Source organism: Parasteatoda tepidariorum, chromosome 7 (genome assembly GCF_043381705.1).
Source record: "Parasteatoda tepidariorum isolate YZ-2023 chromosome 7, CAS_Ptep_4.0, whole genome shotgun sequence".
NCBI lineage: Eukaryota > Metazoa > Arthropoda > Arachnida > Araneae > Theridiidae > Parasteatoda > Parasteatoda tepidariorum.
The window spans coordinates 63,509,031-63,528,975 of NC_092210.1; the positions used below are offsets into that span (position 1 = coordinate 63,509,031).

The 19,945-nt window shown below is 27.9% G+C and overlaps 1 protein-coding gene across 1 annotated transcript in view; it reads right to left on the reverse strand.

The window, feature by feature from the left end:
- Positions 1 to 3,902: 3,902 nt before the first annotated feature.
- LOC107446459 (Protein kinase C) overlaps positions 3,903 to 19,945 on the reverse strand; it is a 39,186-nt gene continuing 23,143 nt past the window's right edge. Inside the window, exons 11-15 of the mRNA XM_016061126.2 lie at positions 16,253 to 16,407; positions 13,758 to 13,896; positions 8,834 to 9,022; positions 8,604 to 8,750; positions 3,903 to 7,236 (exon numbers count right to left, since the gene is read on the reverse strand). Of these exons, the coding sequence (XP_015916612.1) occupies positions 7,060 to 7,236; positions 8,604 to 8,750; positions 8,834 to 9,022; positions 13,758 to 13,896; positions 16,253 to 16,407 (807 nt within the window). The 3' untranslated portion in view covers positions 3,903 to 7,059. The remainder of the gene's footprint in view (positions 7,237 to 8,603; positions 8,751 to 8,833; positions 9,023 to 13,757; positions 13,897 to 16,252; positions 16,408 to 19,945) is intronic.

Sequence of the window (19,945 nt, forward strand, 5' to 3'; positions counted from 1 at the left end):
TCTTAAGAGAAGGAACATCTAAAACACATCGGAAAATATTTGTTAAAAATCTTGTAATTAGAGTTAAAACCTAGAGAATGAGAAATCGTTCTACTGATATAATTCTAAAATACTGATCTAATCTAATTCGTTCTACTTCTAAATTTAATGATCTAGTACGGAAAGTCTTTTTAAATTTTACATTCCATACTTTTCTGAATTATAGTACTTCAAACATTAAAATCATGGGAAAAGTTTACAGAAGTATATAATATAATATCTTTTAATTTTGCAAAAAGAGCTTAAGATAACGATTTTTATCAAAAAATCTAAAACTCATTAAAAAATATTGTTTATAAATTAAAAAACGTGAAATAAAGAATGCTTACTATTAAAAAAAACGATTCTAAAAATTCCTCATATTTAAATAAAAAACTTTCATATTGTTCCTTTTTTCCAGTCTTAAAGCTCTTAACCAGACGTAAAAAACCGTTCTGTAGAGAAATATCATCAAATTAGGAAGAAAAAAATTATTTACAAGTAAATTTTTTATCATAAAAATCATAACACTTACCTGCTTATCCGGAGGATTCCAAATGAAATATTCTTCATTTGAAAATTTTATTTTAAAATAATGTATACATAATCCCTTCATTACTTTTAGATGACTTATCACACAACAAAATTTTATAATTATAAGATCTCGATATGAATTTGAATGGATGGTGTTTTCTACACTAGGGAACGCTGCAAGCTCGGGACTGCCTAAATTTCCGGGTTACTGTTTCAGTTGTATTTTAAAGCCATTTGGTTTCATTGTGCTTTGAGATCCTTGCAAACAATGTATTTGATTACTTATTACTTATGTTTACAATGCTAACAATACTTGTGTTTACAATACTAAAAGTGTTAACACTAACGTAAGATAGTGCACAGCTTACTACACGAGCAAACAGTAATAAACAAATGGAAAGAGGCCAAATCAAGACTGCCAAAAAAGCGAGTTATTCAAAATCTAGCAGCCATGTCACCTTTTTTAATAATAAATAACAAAATAACTAAAACAAATTTTCACTCCAAACTCCCCAGAATTACATAATAACATTAATATCTTATGAAATACAGCAGATTTGAGCTCAGAAATTATCTAATTTATTTCTTTTATTGAAAACAAAATTATCCGTTTGAAAACATCGCCTGTCAGAATAACATGTAATAAGCAGCTGCAAACTTTTTAACCGGAACTAGAGTAGGTCCCGAGCTCGAGATTGTTCACTTTTCTACTGGAAACGCCATCCATATGTAGCTTAAAAACAGAATAGTTGAAATTATTCATTTAAAATTAAAAAATACTTGCCAAGAAAACGATAAAAAAATTATTGATAATCAACACAAATGATACTATTTCAAGTAATTCGGATGATTCTTTATTGGCGATCGAAATGGGCTGCAGGTGGCGTAGAGCAGAACTCTCTACCTATGGTAACACTTCACATGCTTTCCCCAGTAGCGTGTGGAGAGTCATAGAGGAAGGAAATACGTTAGTCTCTCTCTTGATTTTCATCTAGATTAAAATCTTTTAAGTTAGGAACTGAAAACTACATTAAACATAGTTCTAAAAAAAGCATCACGGAAATTTTAAAAAATATTCTTATTAAATAAAAAGGAAAAATATTAAGAAAAGGGAAAATATCATAGTACTGAAAAGAGGAGAGGGAAGGGAGAAGGGGCAAAAGAATAAAACCGGTCTCTCCCCAGATGGCGTATTCGAGCGTTGCGATCGCCAATTGTTGTTTTCCGAATTATATAGATTCAGAAATAATATAAACTATTCTATAAAGAATATTCCATAACTATTACAGTTCTACACGTTCTGAAATCACATTTATTTATTGGAACAAAGTAAGCAATGTTGACTTCACTTTAATTTGTAATAAATTTAAGCAAAAAATAAAATGTATTTTACCGTAATACCCACATCTGTAACAGTATGCAATCACGAAATCGAAAGTTATAGGCTGCAAGTTTGTTGATAATAGAAAGGAAAAAATTATTGAAAAATTGTTCTTCAACTGTTGGGCGCGTTCTGTTTCAGAAAGATTTACTGTTCGTTTGTTCTGGGTCGTTTTTTTATTTTTTTCCAAGTACTTCTGCTAAAAATAAGGAAACTCGATCATGACATCACGACGGGGAGAGCGAAAAATAACGGTCTTACCTTCGTGATATCAGGACCGGGGAAAGTAACAGGTACAGGTGATAAAAAAAAAAATCTCATGCAGAATGTTAACATAGGAAAAAACAAATACAAGAATGAAAAATCAAGGTTTTAAAGAAAGAAGAGTAATGAAACAGAAAATCAAAGCTAAACAGAAATAAAATAAACACTTACTTACAGAATCTCTATTCAAGTATGTTAATCTATGTTGAAAAAGTTAAGTTTCAACTGTTTATCTGATATAGAAAGTTTGACAAACGTCATAATTTCACATTTATTTCATATTATATACTACACTTTCAAGGCAACATTCTTATTAAAAAAAATAACTAAAATAATATTTTTTAATAAAAAAAATAAGGAATTTAACTAAAATTTCACTCAAAAATTTCTACTTAAACTTCAATTTATGGTATAGACTTCTAAAAAAATAATTATTAATACTAATTACGTAATACTTTTTTTCAAATATTTAAACATTATTTTGATGTTATTTAAACAAATTAATAGCAAAGTAAATGGTGTTTCTTTTAACATAAATTTTAAGCAAAATCAAACTAACTTTAGATTTTTATTATTTTTTAAAAAAAAGTAGCAATAACAAAAGTAAAGATACATTGTGTAAATTATACGCAACAAAATTTTTAAAATACAAAGAAAGAAACTTACATCATTTACGAATATACATTAAGTCAAAAGTGCGGGGAGAAAAAAAAAATTTTTTTTTTATTTACAAATCTTAAACTAACAAATAAACGTCTTTGAAATGAAAAAAGATAATTATATTTATTGCAAAATATATGATAAAGAAGTATTTTATAACGACTAATATGTTTTGAAATGAAAGGTCTTCATATAATGATTTTTATAAGGCTTCTTAAAAAGAGAAAGAACGTTTCTCTGTATGAAGCTTTTAAATTTGTAATTACCTAATATTTAAAAATACAGTCAAGAACATGCAAGTACCTTGGTACGTAAGGCAAAATTTATAATAACGTAGTAGGGAAGTGAAAGCTCATAGTATTATAAGTATTCAATTTTAAATCTATTTAGTAATATTTTTATGTGTATTTTAATTGTCTTACATTAAGGTACAGTGCGCCAAAAAAAAAAAAAAAAAAAACGAACCACCCTGAATAACTTTTGATCTAATAATCGGATCTTCACATTCTAGGACTCATTCTTAATGGTTTGAAGGGGTGACCTCGAATATGCTAATTAATTAGCGCAGACGATATTTTAAGTTACGAAACCAGCGAACACATAACTACTAAGTCAAAAGATTATAAGTAAATTATATAATATTTCAAATTAGTTACCTTTCGAGCATGTGGATTTAGTGCCATTTTTCAAAATTCGTTACTGTTTTGTGAATTTCTACTCAAATAATTTACATGTTCTGCATCTATTGCGGAGTCCCAAAAAATCTTAAATATCCATGACTGTTTCAGAGAAGGAAAAAATATAAATTTTCCTTTAGCGTGTTTTTAGAAGCGATGGTCCACATAGGTGGACTGGGGAAAGGAAGAGGTTATAAATTGCCTTTAAATTTTATGAGCTGATTTACATGGCAGTACAAAAAAAAATTATTGGAAATAAGCAAAGAAAGAAAAATTTGCTCTAAACCCACATTTTGATATAATATTATTTTAATTTTGCAATGCAACTGTGAATCAATTTCACGATGAGATTAAATAAAAACAAGCAGTGCATAAAAAAATGAGACACTTTAATTACACTGTAATTCTGGATTCAATTTTTTTTTTCAATTCTAAGAAAAATATTTAATATAATAGGCAACAATATTTCAATACTACATTTTTTTCCTTAACATTTTCTGGAAACAATTTTAATAAATTTTTTCCAAGGACCAGCACAGAATAAATAACATAGATGCATTTCTTTTAGTTACTTTCATTTGCATATAAATATTTTGAGACAACAAAACCATGTCCCAGTTTTGAACAATTGTGGATATTCTCTAAAGGAAAGTGTGTACACCTCCTGTCTACTGTCTTTAAATAACAACACTGATTTGCATTTACTATTTCAATAGAGGGAGCAATAGTAAGCCACAAAGGAGCAATTCTCAATTTGCTTTAGCAAATCAGCCAGCAGGTACAAATATTTTGACAGTAATACTTGTATAAAGAAAAAGGGGAAAAATTCAATAGAAAATAGAATTAAAAAAATAAATACACAACCATAAAAATCGATCAAGAGCTAAAAACATGCAGCCATGGCTCTTTAAGAAATAAATAATTATGAAACATTGATAATATGAAGAGGAAACTAACTCAGTTCATCTATGATTCATAGAAGACATGTGCATAGGCAGATTTAAACTGTACATGAAAGAGGTGATACAAATATGCAGGAAAGTCAATACTTATCTGTAATAATGTTTTAACTTTTTATCAAGTGGGTATATAAACAGATGCTGATTATGAAAGGCTCTCCCATATCAAGTCCATTCTTGTTTCAAACTGTTCACAGATAACAGAATCACAAAATTTTAAGAGATTGTGGTAAAATAAATAATGCTTTTTACTAATAGGTTACATTGCATTTTTTAAAATAGATATTTCAATATAACAATTCAATACAATAGATGCCTCAAATGAATTAGATATTTTGAAAGAACTAAAATCTAATTCGGTAATTTTTTAAAATAATTAAGTTGGTATATTTGTAAATCAATAAATACACACAAAATTATTTAAAAATACACAATGTAATCCGGAATTCAAAAAACATTGTATAAGAATTGGATATGAGAGGATTTTAATAAAATTAGAAAAATTTATTTTTTACAATAAACTTTTAAAAAATATTATATAGTCATTAGAATAATAAAGATTTTGCATAATCATTAACTATAATAAATATTGAATATTGCAAAATAATCATAATAACAAATCAATCAAATAATAATATTGCATAATTTTTTATGGATAATAGAGTAGAATCTCGAAGTATAGGTTATAAGTATCAAAAAAACAAAAAACATTGAGATTGATATCAAATGACAATTACATAGGTTTTTTTAACGTTGAACATTTATTAAATGCATGAAATAATCTTAGTCAGTTGTAATGTCAGTCATATGTAAGAGTTTAATAAAATTGCATAGATTGTTTGTAATAAACATTTAAATTAATATTGCATAGTCATTAAGTACAATAAACATTAAATATTGCATAATCACTAACTATAATAAATATTAAATTATCACACATTTTTTTCTTCTCTTTTTTTGCATAATAGAACCTGGTTTTAAGCAGACGAAAAAAAAAAAATGACTGACATAAACTGGATATTTTTTTAAAAAATTTGTAGCAGAATTTAGAAACATTGTTAAATGCATGAAACAATGTCAGTCAGCTATCAATGCAATGGCACATGTAAGATTTTAATAAAATTGCATAAGTCTATTTTTTTATAATAAACATTGAATTCATAATATTACATAGTAATTAAGTACAAAAAACATTAAATGCTGCATAATTATTAACTATAATAAATATTAAATTAATGATAATGTACAGGTTTTTATGGATAACAGAACCTGGAAAAATATGCTATAAATAGACAAAAAAAAAAACATTAATATTGACATTAACTGAATAAATTGAATGAATTTTTTTTTTAATTGTAGCAGAATCTAGTTAGATTAATAAATGCATGAAATAATGTTAGTTAGTTACCCCTTGAATTGCAGATGAAAGATTTCAATAAAATTGCAAAGGTTTTTCAAAAGTTGAGCAGAAATAAGAAACATTGTTAAAAGTATGAAACAATGGAATTGCACATGTAAGATTTCAATTAAATGCATAAATTGATTACTTGTAATAAATATTGAATTAATAATATCGCATATTCATTTAGTACAATAAACATTAAATATTACATCATCTTTAACTATAATAAATATTAAATTAATGATATTGTGCAGTTTTTATTTATTTATTTTCTGCAGAACAGATTAGGATCTGGAAGTAGAGGTTATAAGTTAACAAAAGAAAAGCAAAAAAAACATTATGATTGGCATAAAATGAATAAATTGCATAGCTTCTTTTTTTTAATTTGAACATTATTAAATGCATGAAACAATGTCAGTCAGTTACCCAAGAAATTACATACGTAAGATTTTAATAAAATTAGATAAGTTGATTTTTTATAATAAAACATTCAATTTATAATTTTGCAAAGTCATTAAGTACAATAAATATTAAATTTTGCATAATCATTAATTAAAATAAATATTAAATCTTGCATATTTTTTGAATGGATAACAGAATAGAATCTGGTAATATATAAGTTATAAAAAGTCTAAAAACACATTAAGATGGACATTTAATGAATAAATTGCATAGTTTTTTTTTTCAATTGGAAGTAGAATCTAGCAGTATTGTTAACAAGTATTCAAAATAATTTTACACAGCACAAACTATAAAAGAAAACACTTACAAAGACAGTTAAAAGCTAAACAGAAATATCTCTCATACACTAAAATTCATCTCTTAGTATAAATTAAAAACATATGAATCTTATATACATCCTCATACAAAGAGAAAAAACAAACATGTTAGATTGTTTTTTTCTTTCTATTAAATAAATGATTTGTATGAAAAGAAAAGACTTAGGTTTATCAATTCACAATTTTCAAACTTAAAAGATTGTACAGTTATGATAGGAGAGAGCCAAGATGTTCTTGATCTTTCACAATAATAAATACATATCTACTTCTAAAAAAGCATAAACCTTTTCACAGATAATTAGTGACAGACCTTAATTCAAAACTAATGACTAGACACAACAATAAAGAGGGGAGAGGATTTCACTATACAATTATTCTTCAGACACTATGTAGCAGGACCATCACATACAAATTTGGCAGGATTGTAATCTTCATTAACAAAGGAGAATCCTCGGAATTCTTCTTGATTGATATTCTTTATGACCTCTGTGGAAACAGGAGTCAATACTGGTTCTTCTTTTGTGAAATCTTGATCAAAATTATTGACATCTCTTTTTGTTTTCTGGAAATTGAAAAACAGCATTAAGATTTTATATTCAGAAAAAGTGAGACACGCGGAAGCATGCACGGGGGTTTTACGTTGGAAAAAAATGGGGGTCAGTACTGAATTTTCATAGTATGTGTACCAAATACGAAGTTGAAACATAAGTATAAAAAATGAGTGAGAATATAGCTTTCCCGCAGTAACTTAAAACAACCATAAATTACAATAAACATCACTAAAAACTAAAAACAGTTTACTAAAAATGATTATCTAGTTAAGTAGAAACTCTAAGAGAGAGAAAATAAACTACTTGACAATTAAAATAACAGAGTCACTATAAATACAATCAGTCACTATAAATACTATTTAGAAGAAATTTGGGTCCGTTATCGGACCCTTCACAAAATATTTTAACTTAAAAACGGACTCTTCACAAAATAATCTATCATTGAATCGGACCCTTCACAAATTTGTTTATCTTCATTATTGTTTTGTTAATCAAATAAACCCTACCCAGGGGGTTGGGGGGAAAGAAAGGCAGATGTAAACGAACTAAGTTTTGTCTTCGGCGGACGCTTCTTCCAATATTCATCCGAAATGAATATTCTGCGTTCAGCATAAGCTGGCTAAATATTTGTATGCTGCATCTCTAATTTAGTAGCAGCAATTGCTGTTTATTTTAAAATTTAATTTTAATTTTTTTTTAATTTAATTTTTTTAATTATAATTTTACAGTGTTGAGCATAATTTTGTATGTCTTTACAGTTTAAAAACTCCTTGAAAAAGTTTTTTTGCAATAACGGACCCTATTATCACAAATTCACAAAAGCGGACCCTGGCTGAAAGAATGTGACTTAACGTTCATTTTAAATTCCCAAATTACGAGTAATTTTTTCACAATTTTACAAAAACGGACCTTTCACAAAATGTCTGGACAGACCCCTGACAATATAATTGCTAACATAAATGACAATGAATATTAATATAGTAAACATATTTAAATAATACCAAAGAAAAAGTGTTTTTGTCACAATTGAATTCCCATGTGGGTGTAAAGTGCCTTGTGGTGTATGCTGGATAATGCTAAATATACCAGAACGCTGCCTATCTTCATACTATTCTTTTTTGCAGTTAGAAATTGCATTTATTATGATAAAAACTGTTCTATTTCAGCAGCTTTAAAGTGTTGTAAAGTAGGATTATAGATGAGGGTTTAGTGGTCAAATGCCTGACATTTGTATAAATAAAATAAATTTCAATATTTCATTCTTTAGGTTTGATTTTTACGTGTCAATTAAAATTGATTCGTTAACAGCACTTCCTTTTTAATTTTAAAGTAATTCAAAGTACCAATGGAGCATTCATAGAATCAATCAGTAACTTACAATTTTCGGCCTAAAGGGTGGTTTGACTTTTCTGTTTTCAAGCGCATCCCAGTCCACCTCTTTAAAGAAAGAATGGTGTAGAATGGCTTCTTCACAACCTTGGGATGTAACACAGCCTAGTCGCTTGGCTGGGTTCTTAGTCATAAACTACAACGAAGAAGAAGATAATTACTTTTCATAATAAGGTCAAAATATAAAATCACAAGTTATTAAGCACTTATTCAGCTTACGCCTTTTAAGATTGAAACTGCTTCTTTGCTGAGCCAAACAGGGTAAAGAACATCATCATGAAGAATACTTTCAAACAAATCGTCTTCGTTATCTGCTTCAAATGGTGGTTGTCCAGCCATCATTTCATACATCAGGACTCCCAAAGCCCACCAATCAACAGATGGACCATATTCCAATTCTTGTAGAATCTAATAAAAAATAATAACAGTTATTGAACAATAAAATTCCCTTACATTAGCTTATTAGAACACAACTTTATATTATTCTCCAGTCCTTATCATAGATTTTTGCATTAGGGGGAGGAGGTCTCTATACTAAATTTTCATAGTAAAATGCATGGAATTCAAAAATTCTGCACATAGGGGAGTGTCGGGTACCCCCATCCACTGTCAATTTCATATGTATAGAATATTTTTTCAAGTCAATGGGCCATCGGACATTAATTGTTATATTAAAAAAAGATTATTTTCAAAGTTTCAAGTATTTATGCAGCTGGTAACATGGTAAACAATAGTTTTGAAAATATGTTGAATACAGTAGTCAAATTTTTTAAATTTCTATTTTTTTAAGTTAAACTATTATTTTTTGGTTTATTCTTTTTGCATTATATAATTAGATGATAAAACAATAGAAACATACAAAAATATTGATTATTACTCAATATTATACAGAAATATAAGCAATACTCCTTAAGTGGGCGGGGCTACCCGACTCTCCCCTATATAATATATATCTAACATAGAAAGCTTCAACAAGTCTTTTTATGTAACTTCCATCTATACTTTCCTTCTTAATTTATTATTAAAAATTAAATGCGTTCTCACATTTTATTATTTATATCTGCCTTTTTATTATATTTTTAGATTTAAATATGCAAGAATTAGCATTTTAAGTTCTTACCTTAACCAAAGTGTTTGAACCATATTATTCCTTCGACCTATTTAACGGATCAATTGTAATTACTAACGTTACCCTTTTCAAATGTGACTTAAAAGTTCTGTGACTTAACAGTTCATCGGGATTTGTTAGCAAGATTTTCCCTTGTTTTGAGATTGGACCACTTCAAGAAGAGTGAATTCCCTCCCCCCCCCATACAAGAAGGAAAAAAAAGAAACTCCAAAGAGAAAAAAAGTTCTGAACACCCATTCCCATGCACGCTGCCGAAAGAAGGATGCCCCCATTCGCAAAACTTTTGATTTGATGCTGCACTACCTGTTACCAAAAGATAAACGACTTTCGATTTCATTCTAATATAATTCTAAACAACATTATCTGAATAATATACAAAAGAGAACCATTTGTTCCAGATTCCCAAAAAAAGGGCTTCCACTTCTTAATGCTTTATGGAAACTAATGAAAAATGTAAAGTTATTTTGTTTTTGATTTAAGGTTTTTAATGTGGCAAAGTTGGCTTTTGCAATTTTGAAAAATAGCGGTAGTTCATATTTACTAAAGTGATTCTTATACAAACGCGTGGTACAGCAATTAATTAAAAATGATTCAGATGTGGGTGCTTTTCAAAATCAATTAGTGGTGATAAATATAATTATTTTCATCAGCGAAATCTTGTGAGCAGAGGAAGTATTAATTAAATTTGATATCCAATTACTTCAATAAATAGAAGTGGTGATTGATATTTCATAATTAAGATAAGATTATTTATAAGATTTTGTGGGGATGAAAGTGTTATTAAATTTGATTTCTAGTTGTTTGAAATATTTTGAAAAAATTTTTACCAGTAATTTATATGTATCTGAAAAAAAGTACTATTGATTTTTTAATGGTATTTACATTAATGATCAATTATTTTTAAAATATTTCATTATTATGAAAGTAGTTGGTGTTTAAATAAGAATAAATTTTTTTATTGACTTTGGTTTAAATTTATAAATTTTTCTTCTCATCCTTGATATTTCAATTGATAATATTTTTCAAATACATTGAGCTTATTCATATGGTTTAATGAATTTGTTTATTTCTAAAATTTGAAAATATTTTTAAAATTTATCACAATTATTGATTTTTTTAAATTCTTTTCAGTAAATTTTTCTTTTGATTCAGTAAAATGATTATTATAGTTATTAAAAAAATATTAAAATTATTATATCTAGTGTTTTATATGTTATAGTTTATAGGATTTATTGATTGTAAGGGTAAAATTTGAGCAATTAAAAATGTGAATTTTTTTCCTTCTAAATGCAATATTTAATTATTGAAATTTATTTTTAATGCTTGAATGCTCTTAAGGAACGGTAAACATTATAAATTTAACATGGATAAGGATTAATCTCCTGTTCAGAAATTTTCCTCTAATACGGAATCATCAAATAATGTAATAATTGATACAAATAATAATTTGCAAAATAAATTAAATACAGTACAGAACCCGTTATCCGGAAATCAGAAAACCGGAAAACCAAAAAACCGGAACGAAATTCCATTAGTTTTCCCGTCATTTTTTTAAAAAAAAAATTTTCGTCATAAGATTTTAGGATTTTTCGTTCTTTTTTTAAAGATGTTTAATTACCATCATTTTGGAAATAATCATTAGTGTATTACTTCATCGTTTTTTCTTCTTTTTAAGATTATTTCCATTTTTTTTTTTTAGTTGGGTTTAACTATAAAAAACGGCTTTTTGCAGCGATTCAGAAAACCGGAAAAATCAGTTATCCGGAATATCGATGGTCCCGATCGTTCCGGATAATCGGTTCCCTACTGTACTAGTTTTCAAAATTTAAATCAAGATAAAGCGAAAGAAAAACTGGACATATCAATGTTTGAGCCCGACATTGACATTCAGTTCACAGACTGGCTCACATTTACAAAAACAAACTAGAGATTTTAAATTAAATAACGAGTGGAAATTAAAAAATTTTCAAACATTTAAGAAGGGTTCAACTTTGAAATTATTGATAAATAAATATTTAAATTATTATACTTTTCAAGAAATAGTCAAAATTTTTCAAGAACATTCTTTTTCACCTCTATTTGACCTTAATGATTTTCTAAGATTGCCAAGTTAAACCTTAACTCAAATTTTGCCAAAAAAGTAGAGTTACATCGAAAAATTTAATTAAATAATGAAAATATGAATAAATTTATTTAAATAATAGGGTTTGTCTGTGGGATTACGACCACAGTTTAAGACTCTTTGGGGTTTTAAAAGAACCCAAAACCCCAATTGACTGGCTTACACATGTTTTAAAAATTATTTATGATGTCCCCATTGTCTTACCTCAAAAAGAAAATAAAACAAAAAGTGCCAGAATCAAAATTTAGTGGATATAGACAACAAGGTAAACAATTTCAAGGCTGGACACCAAGACGGTAATTTTTTTACACAATTCTGTTAATCAAAGTTTTAATAACTATCTGCGACAAAATTAAAAATTTTCTAAGCCAAGTCAGAATTTCAATCAACAATTCCAAATGAGACCTAGATTTTAGAAAGAAAGTGACAGATTTAATAAAAATAAACAACAAAGAAGTCATTTATTCCAAGCTTCTCAAGCTGAAAATATAGTCTTGAGCAAATAATCTAAAAAAATTTTAAAGTAACTAATGTTAATATATGAATTCCAACATTTTCCATTTTAGCAAAGTTTTCTGAATATTTAAAGGGAAACAAATTTTACACTTAACTATTTCATATAATGATGTTGACCTACAATGATTTAGCCCCACGATGTGTTAACAATTTAAACAAATATATAAGACCTAATAATAGTGCAGTTAATTTCTAAGTGAATACAAAATTAAATTCTACAAATTTTGGTACATCTTGATTGTTTTGTTATTACATTAGCACTTTAAACATTAAAGGGATCGACAACTTTTGCCTTGGTAAATATGTAAAAATTGTATCATGGTTCCTACAGTTCTTAAAAACTTTAATAGTGGTAACAAAAATAATATAAAATTTAATTATTTAATAAACTTGTGACTACCACAAGCTATTTGGTAAAATATATATATATATANNNNCTTCTTGGTGCGTCGAATTTTTTGTTATAGAGTGTGTATGTGTGTATATATATATATATGTGTGTGTGTGTTTTAGAACTGTGCCCTACCAGACCTCAAAGGTTAATGTGGTATCTTAGAAAAGGAAATTTCTGTCAGCATTAATATAAATTTACTACAACTAAAAGACAGTGTTAATAATCTCCACTGTAACCCTACACACAAGTGTTCACACAAGCAGTGTTAAGTCATAAGTTAGTTTAATAATTATTAATTAATTATAAAAGGATAATCAAATATGACTGTTAAAATATGTAACGAGCATATTCATTTATGATATAGAGTCCCTTATTTTAAAAAAACAATCAATAGTCTATAACTGCAATAAAAAAAAAAAAGTAACCTTCCCATCAGAAGAACCTTATTTTTAAATCTGCTTCTTTACAATTGAGTGTTTTGATTAACAGAGTTATGCCATTCTGCCTGAATTTACTGAGAATTTTTGAGTAATAAATAAAAGAAATATTCCATTTGTCAACTTTATCTTTATGTTCACACAACACTAGCCCCTTCTTGATTTTTAATACATTATGTAAAACTAAAAAATAGATTAATCAAACACAGAAATATACAAATCAAGTAAAACTTAACAAGTAACTTAAGTAAAACTTAATCAAGTAAAACTTTAAACAGAGCTAATAATAATAAAAAAAGTGGGGGGGGAAACAAGAAGTAGTTTTGTGCTATGCCACATATTTGAGAGAAACAACTATTGTAATCAAATCATTCAAATAATATTAAAAACTTAATATCAAATTCTGCTATTCAAATAATAATAAAGGTAATGTGTTATTACTCTTATACCCCTTTATTAAAAATTCCTTTAATAGTTTGGGGCAATTCGGCTTAAAACTTTACAAGTTGGGCAGGGATATCTGAAAAACAATTTTTATTATATACCTCTGGAGCTATATAATCAGGTGTTCCACAAAATGTAGTGGTTGTGCAGCCATTTAGTATACCTTCTTTACACATGCCAAAATCAGCTATTTTACAATGACCTTCACTATCTAAGAGAATGTTATCCAATTTCAAATCCCTAAAAAAATTATTTAAAATTAAAAGTAATACATCCGTAATGAATTTTAGATAAAGAAAACTTTAAAAAGGCACTAATTAGATTACTTTAATTAAACTGTAATAATACATATTTCAGAGATCGAAATTTAAAGGAAAATGGGACACAGCAATATTTATTAATATATTTTTTATATTTATTAATACTTATTAATATATTTAAAATAAAACAACTCATTTTTTAAAATAATCTTGATTATCGTTCAATTATTTAAGCAACTTTATAAATATTTTAAAAGCACAAATCGTAATTGCTTTTACTGTATTAAAAAAATATAATTAGCTCTAATTAGGTGTAATAAAAGCACATTTTATAACTAAAGTAAAATAAAATATATTATTTTTAATATCAGAATTACTTTGTTCAGTTTAGAACAGAAAGTTTTAACAGTTTCCAGTAAAATTTTACAAAACTGAATACTAGTTTCAAATCAATGCATGGAAAATCTTTTAAAGTTCTACAGCATTAAAAAAAACTAACCAGTAACAATTAGAAAATATTCAGTCATACCAATGTGAAATTAAAAGTTGCAACTGGGTGCAAGATTTCTTTAATCAAATAGCGTTACAGTTAGGGTTTCAACAAATTCGAAATTTAAAAAAAAATACAGTGAATAATGACACTTTACACTTTTGTACAAAAGTAATTTTAATGGATGATTTTTCAATTCATAATTTAAAAATTCTATGATAACACTGTATTATTGATTGAAACCAATAACTTTTAAAATCACATGAAAGAGATAAATCAATAAGTATGTAACTAAAAAAATCTATATTTCAAGATTTGTTGTTGCATTTGCTTAAAATAATAAATATGTGTATACCCCTAAATTCATCACTATAAAAATTCGATAATATAAAATTATTGAGTCTCTGTTTCATAAAATGACTGAATTTCTGGAAAGGTTTAAGCAATGAATCCTGTGGGTGAGACACTATGCCTGAACCTTGTATATAACAAGTGGATGGTCTTTTAATTGAACTTTCCAATTTTATGATTTCTACTAGTATTATTTATTAAAGTAAGAAGATAATATCAGAGATTAGAGACAATATCAATAACAAATACCTTCAAATCTATTTCTTTTTAAAATTTCATTTGTATTCGTAGAAAATGAGATGTTTTGACTATGTATTAAAATTATGAATATGAGAACAAAAAGCTATAAATCAGGACAAATAAGGATAAAATCTTTTTTATCGGGAAAGTCAGAAATGTCAAGACAATTACGAATCCTGCTTTCCTGCTTTTTTTACTACACTTTAAGTTGATGCAATGAAGTTACCAGTTTTTATGTAAAAAGGAAACAGTTAAGTGGTATATAGCAGGAAAATTTCTTGACAACTTTTCTTAGAGGCTCAATGCTTAGAGCATTGAAAAGAAAATACATATATATATATATATACAACTTATCAAAATTAGACAGCACATTTTACTGGGTGGTTGGAACTATAAAAATTTTCTGGTATATGAAGCATTGAACAGAAAAATTTTACATTTAAAAGTGTGAGCATTTTCTGATAGTGAACTTTTACACATAAATTTTTTTAATGATATTCAACTTAGTCAATCACTTGCAAATAAATATATAAAAAAAATTAAATAAGAAAGAAAAAAGAATAATAAAAATTGAAACACAACCTTTATTTATTTATTTAATTTTTTTTTTGTTGCTAAATAAATTTTCATTTTATATGTAAAAAAAATGAAAATACTTCTAAAAAGATGGAGAAATAAATATGTGTTTTAAATAAGCATGTCTATTTTGAATGAATCAGAAAAATAAGTTAACAAGTACTTACTGTTCTTTTAACTATAGAACTTAATAGAATATATATGAAAATTCTAGCAATTTGAATAATTTAATTATTAGCTAACAGATTATACTACTCTTTTTGTTGAGCATTTACAAAACTTTGAATACTTAACATTTAAAATAATATAAAAACCTTCACATAGTTAACTCCTAAAATGGGTAAGGAACATGATAGGAGAGTTGTCATTGAATTATATTTTACTTTCATACTCCCCATGAATACAAAATATGATTTATGAAATGTAATAATAAATTTTCATGCACAATCCTCGATATATGAATTGCAAATATTTTTGTAATTTCAGGTCTATAAGTTCGTGTTAAAGAATTCAAGAGTAAAAATTTTTTTTCTAAAGATGAAATAACTTAAAGAAAAACCTAGATAACAATGAAGGAAATGTTCATTCACATGATAATGTTCCTTTTAACGGTTTGAAAATGTACCATTGAATTGTTAAATGTTATTGATTGCTTTTAGAACACCTTAGATTAAGTTACCTGTAAATAACTCCATTACGATGAAGAAACATCAGAGCTAATGTTACTTCTGAGGCATAAAACCTAGCTCTAGGTTCATCAAATTTCCTAGCTTTTTGAATTTGGAACATCAAATCCCCACCATTGACATATTCCATAACAAAAAACAAACGATCCTAAAAAAAAGTTATTAATATAGTTGAAAGCTATATCTATATAAGCCCATTAATTTATGTTACATTTATATTTATAAATATTCAGAAAATTAAATATATATCATATTTTCTGGTGAAAGCGCCACACCATCACAAGCGTCGCATCTCGATTTTTAAAAAGTCATCATAAGCGCTACAGCTGCACAGCACTGCGAATATCAGCATCTTTAGAGGAGAGACATTTAAATTATCATTCAGAATATCTGCATAATAAAAACATTTTTTATACATTTCATAAAGTTAAGTTTTAAATTAAAAAAAATAATAAAATCTGTTAACAAGTCCACCCACTTACGGCCAACACATAGACTGTTCAGGCAAGGCTTAACTAGATCATCATTGGTACAGGTTAATTTGGAATAAGCGTGCATAATAAATAATCCCTTTATATGGTCAAAAAATAATATTAAGTACAACAAAATATTTTTTAAATACATCAACAAACGTAATTTTAATTCCTAAATTATTTGGGAGGAGGGGAGATAAAAGCCTAAAATGCGTTAACAAAAAGTTCACGCGAAAAGAGAATTTTTCTTTTTCATCTAAAAAAAAAAATTGTTCTTACCAGTTGGCACCGAGACAAAAAATAAAGCTGTCATATTTTACTTCAGGAGAGCAAATAATTAACAACAACAAAAAAAAAAACTAATATGCTCAGCAGTGCCTATAAAGACCTTGTGCTGGGAGAGAAAGGTTGAAGAATTCAACCATATTTAGAGGAGGAATTAATGCTGCGACTGATGATAAAAATCTGTAAAACAATGTTAATGAAAAAAATAAAATGAAAATTTTAAGATAAAGATTTATTTAAAAAAAAAAGATTTAAAAAATCATCACAGTTTAAAATTGAGGAAAAAATATAAACAATGTAAAAAATTAACTTTCAATATCCTATAAAGTTACTTTTATCACTGTCAGAGACAAATAATTTCAAGATTTCATAATTTGCCATATTAACACCAATAGAAGAATCCTCAGTAGAGTCGGTGGTGTCGGAGTTATTCCAGCTGCGCTCGATGAGGCCGGCTTTTGCAAACACCCGAGTGACAGTCTTGACGGGTACAGCAGCCCAGGAGCCTACTACCCACTTGATGATAATTATGTAGCTTGCTCTCTTCTTCTTTCCACTAGCAGTTTACGTATGAGGATCCCCTTCCTTCCTCACACAACCATTTTTTCCATCTTTTCCTAATTTCATTTTTAAATGCCCTATTGATTGTTATATCAAAGGGTTGCAACTGGGTGGACATTTTGTCACATTTTTTTCTAAATTGCTTCTACTCTATGAGCAGAAAGGTCCTTGATTAGGAGACTTGGGTGAAAAAAAGAAGCTCTTTTGGCGTCAATGTACAACATCTAGCCACTCCAACATCATACTCTCATTTATCCACCCCTTTTCATTTGCATATACACCGATTTCCTTAGGGAAATTGCACTTTGGAATAGTTTTTCTTTTGAAGATAATGAGTGGTTTTAATTTCTCTGGCAGAACAGGCCAACACACAGGTGAAGCTAGATTTTTCATGGTCTGTAGTTTCAATGGAAACCGTTAGCTCACCTGTCTTGTTCACAGTGGCCTTTTCTCTCTCCATCGGTGGATGCAGCTGTCGTTTATTTCATATTCTTGCCCCGCTTAACTACAGACAGCTTTAAGCAGGCAGTATAGCTCTTATTCCTTCTTGAAGCAATTAAGTTGATGAAGGTAAATGATAATCAACGGTAAATGATAACAGGGATAGTAATAGAAAAAATAATAATGAAGCAACTAATAATAACGAAATAACTAATAATAACAGGAATAAGAAGTAACTAAGTGTGCACTAAAAAAGTTCTCAAGAAGAAATGAGAGAAGCGGAAACAAGTTTCACTTTCACAATCTTCGGGTGTAGAATTTTAGTAGGTAGAATGCCCTCTCGTCCAATGGAAATAACGCAATATGACTCAGTTTAGAAAGAGAGGAGACGAAACTGTTTAAAAGGGGGATGTATACCCCTACCTCCATGGCTTGTCAGTTCTACTGGATTGTTTAGGAGGAATCAATCAGTTATTTTCAAAGGGGTTGGGTTGCGATTAAATGCGCATGTGCAGATGCCTATATTGATTCCAACAGCTTTATATAAACACTTTAGGGGTTCACATGTCATGAAAATTGTGAAAGCCACTAAAAAGTCCCAAATTTGAAAAAGGGTCACTAAAATCTAAATTTTAAATTATTTATTTACAGGATTTTTTTTTTCTTTTCAAGCGCTTCAAGATATGCAAATTTCTTTGTGTGTCATAAAATACCATATTACTAACATCTAAATTTAAAAAATCCCATGAAAGTGATAAAAAATATTATAAATAATAGAGGAAAAATTATCGGAAAATGACAGGGATTTATGATGGAATCATTATGAATTGAATTATTAAAAATGATACCTAGATATTCTAAATATGTGTGTTGTAATAACATCATATTAAAAACATCAACAGTTGAAAAACTGAGAAAATAAATGGCGGTAAAAGCGCTAACAACTGCAAAAATAAATAAATAAAAGCTATCGGAAAATTATGGAATCACTACCAACCAAGCACGTCAAAACCATTCCGAATTCCAAACATGTTTCAATTCAGAAATTGTGAGGGCCACATTCCTAGATCAACAGTGTCAAGAGTGTGTTGAGAATATCTAATTATAGGCGTTATCTCCCACCATTCACAAACATAGTGTCCGGCCACCTACCTGTACTTAATAACAGAGTCTGACGATGTATGCGTAGAATTGCTAGTGTTAACAGACAAGTAACATTGTGTGAAATAACCGCAAGCATCAATACCGCACGTGAAATGGACATATCCGTTAGGATAATGCATGGGTCGCCAAACTTTTTTGATCATAGACCCCTATATAATTTTTCGAAATCTCCATCGACCCCCATAAAACTAATTTTTTGTTAATTAAAATAAAACTCTATTAGATACTGTGTTTGTACATTTATTTTATCATTTTAAGCATTTTTTAGAGTAATAGTACATTGTGTAACAATAGTTTTATGAAAAATATATTAATGTTGAAATTTAAATACCTTATTATTTATTTAAATTAAGTAACTATAAATAAGTAGAAATAATAAGTAAAGTAACTACAGATTTATTGCTTCTTAATCAATGAGATGGGTGTGCCCTGTGTTTTATTGCAAGGTTCGCTATATTGGGCTCAAAATTGGTCAATTTTAATCTTAAATCCCCTCGAAATTCCACATTTAATTTATAACTGTACGTAGTTAAGATTGAATTTACCGATTTACCCCTCCGATTCGGATCGACCCCCATTCGACCCCCTGGCTCAGATCGACCCCCGCTTTTGTTAAATAGACCCCTGGGGGTCTATATAGACCACTTTGGCGACCTCTGGGATAATGTAACAAAATTTGCCTGTAATGGGATATAGCAGCAGAAGAGAGACTTAAGTGCCTTTACTAATAACATAACATCATGTCCTTCACCTCTCCTGGGT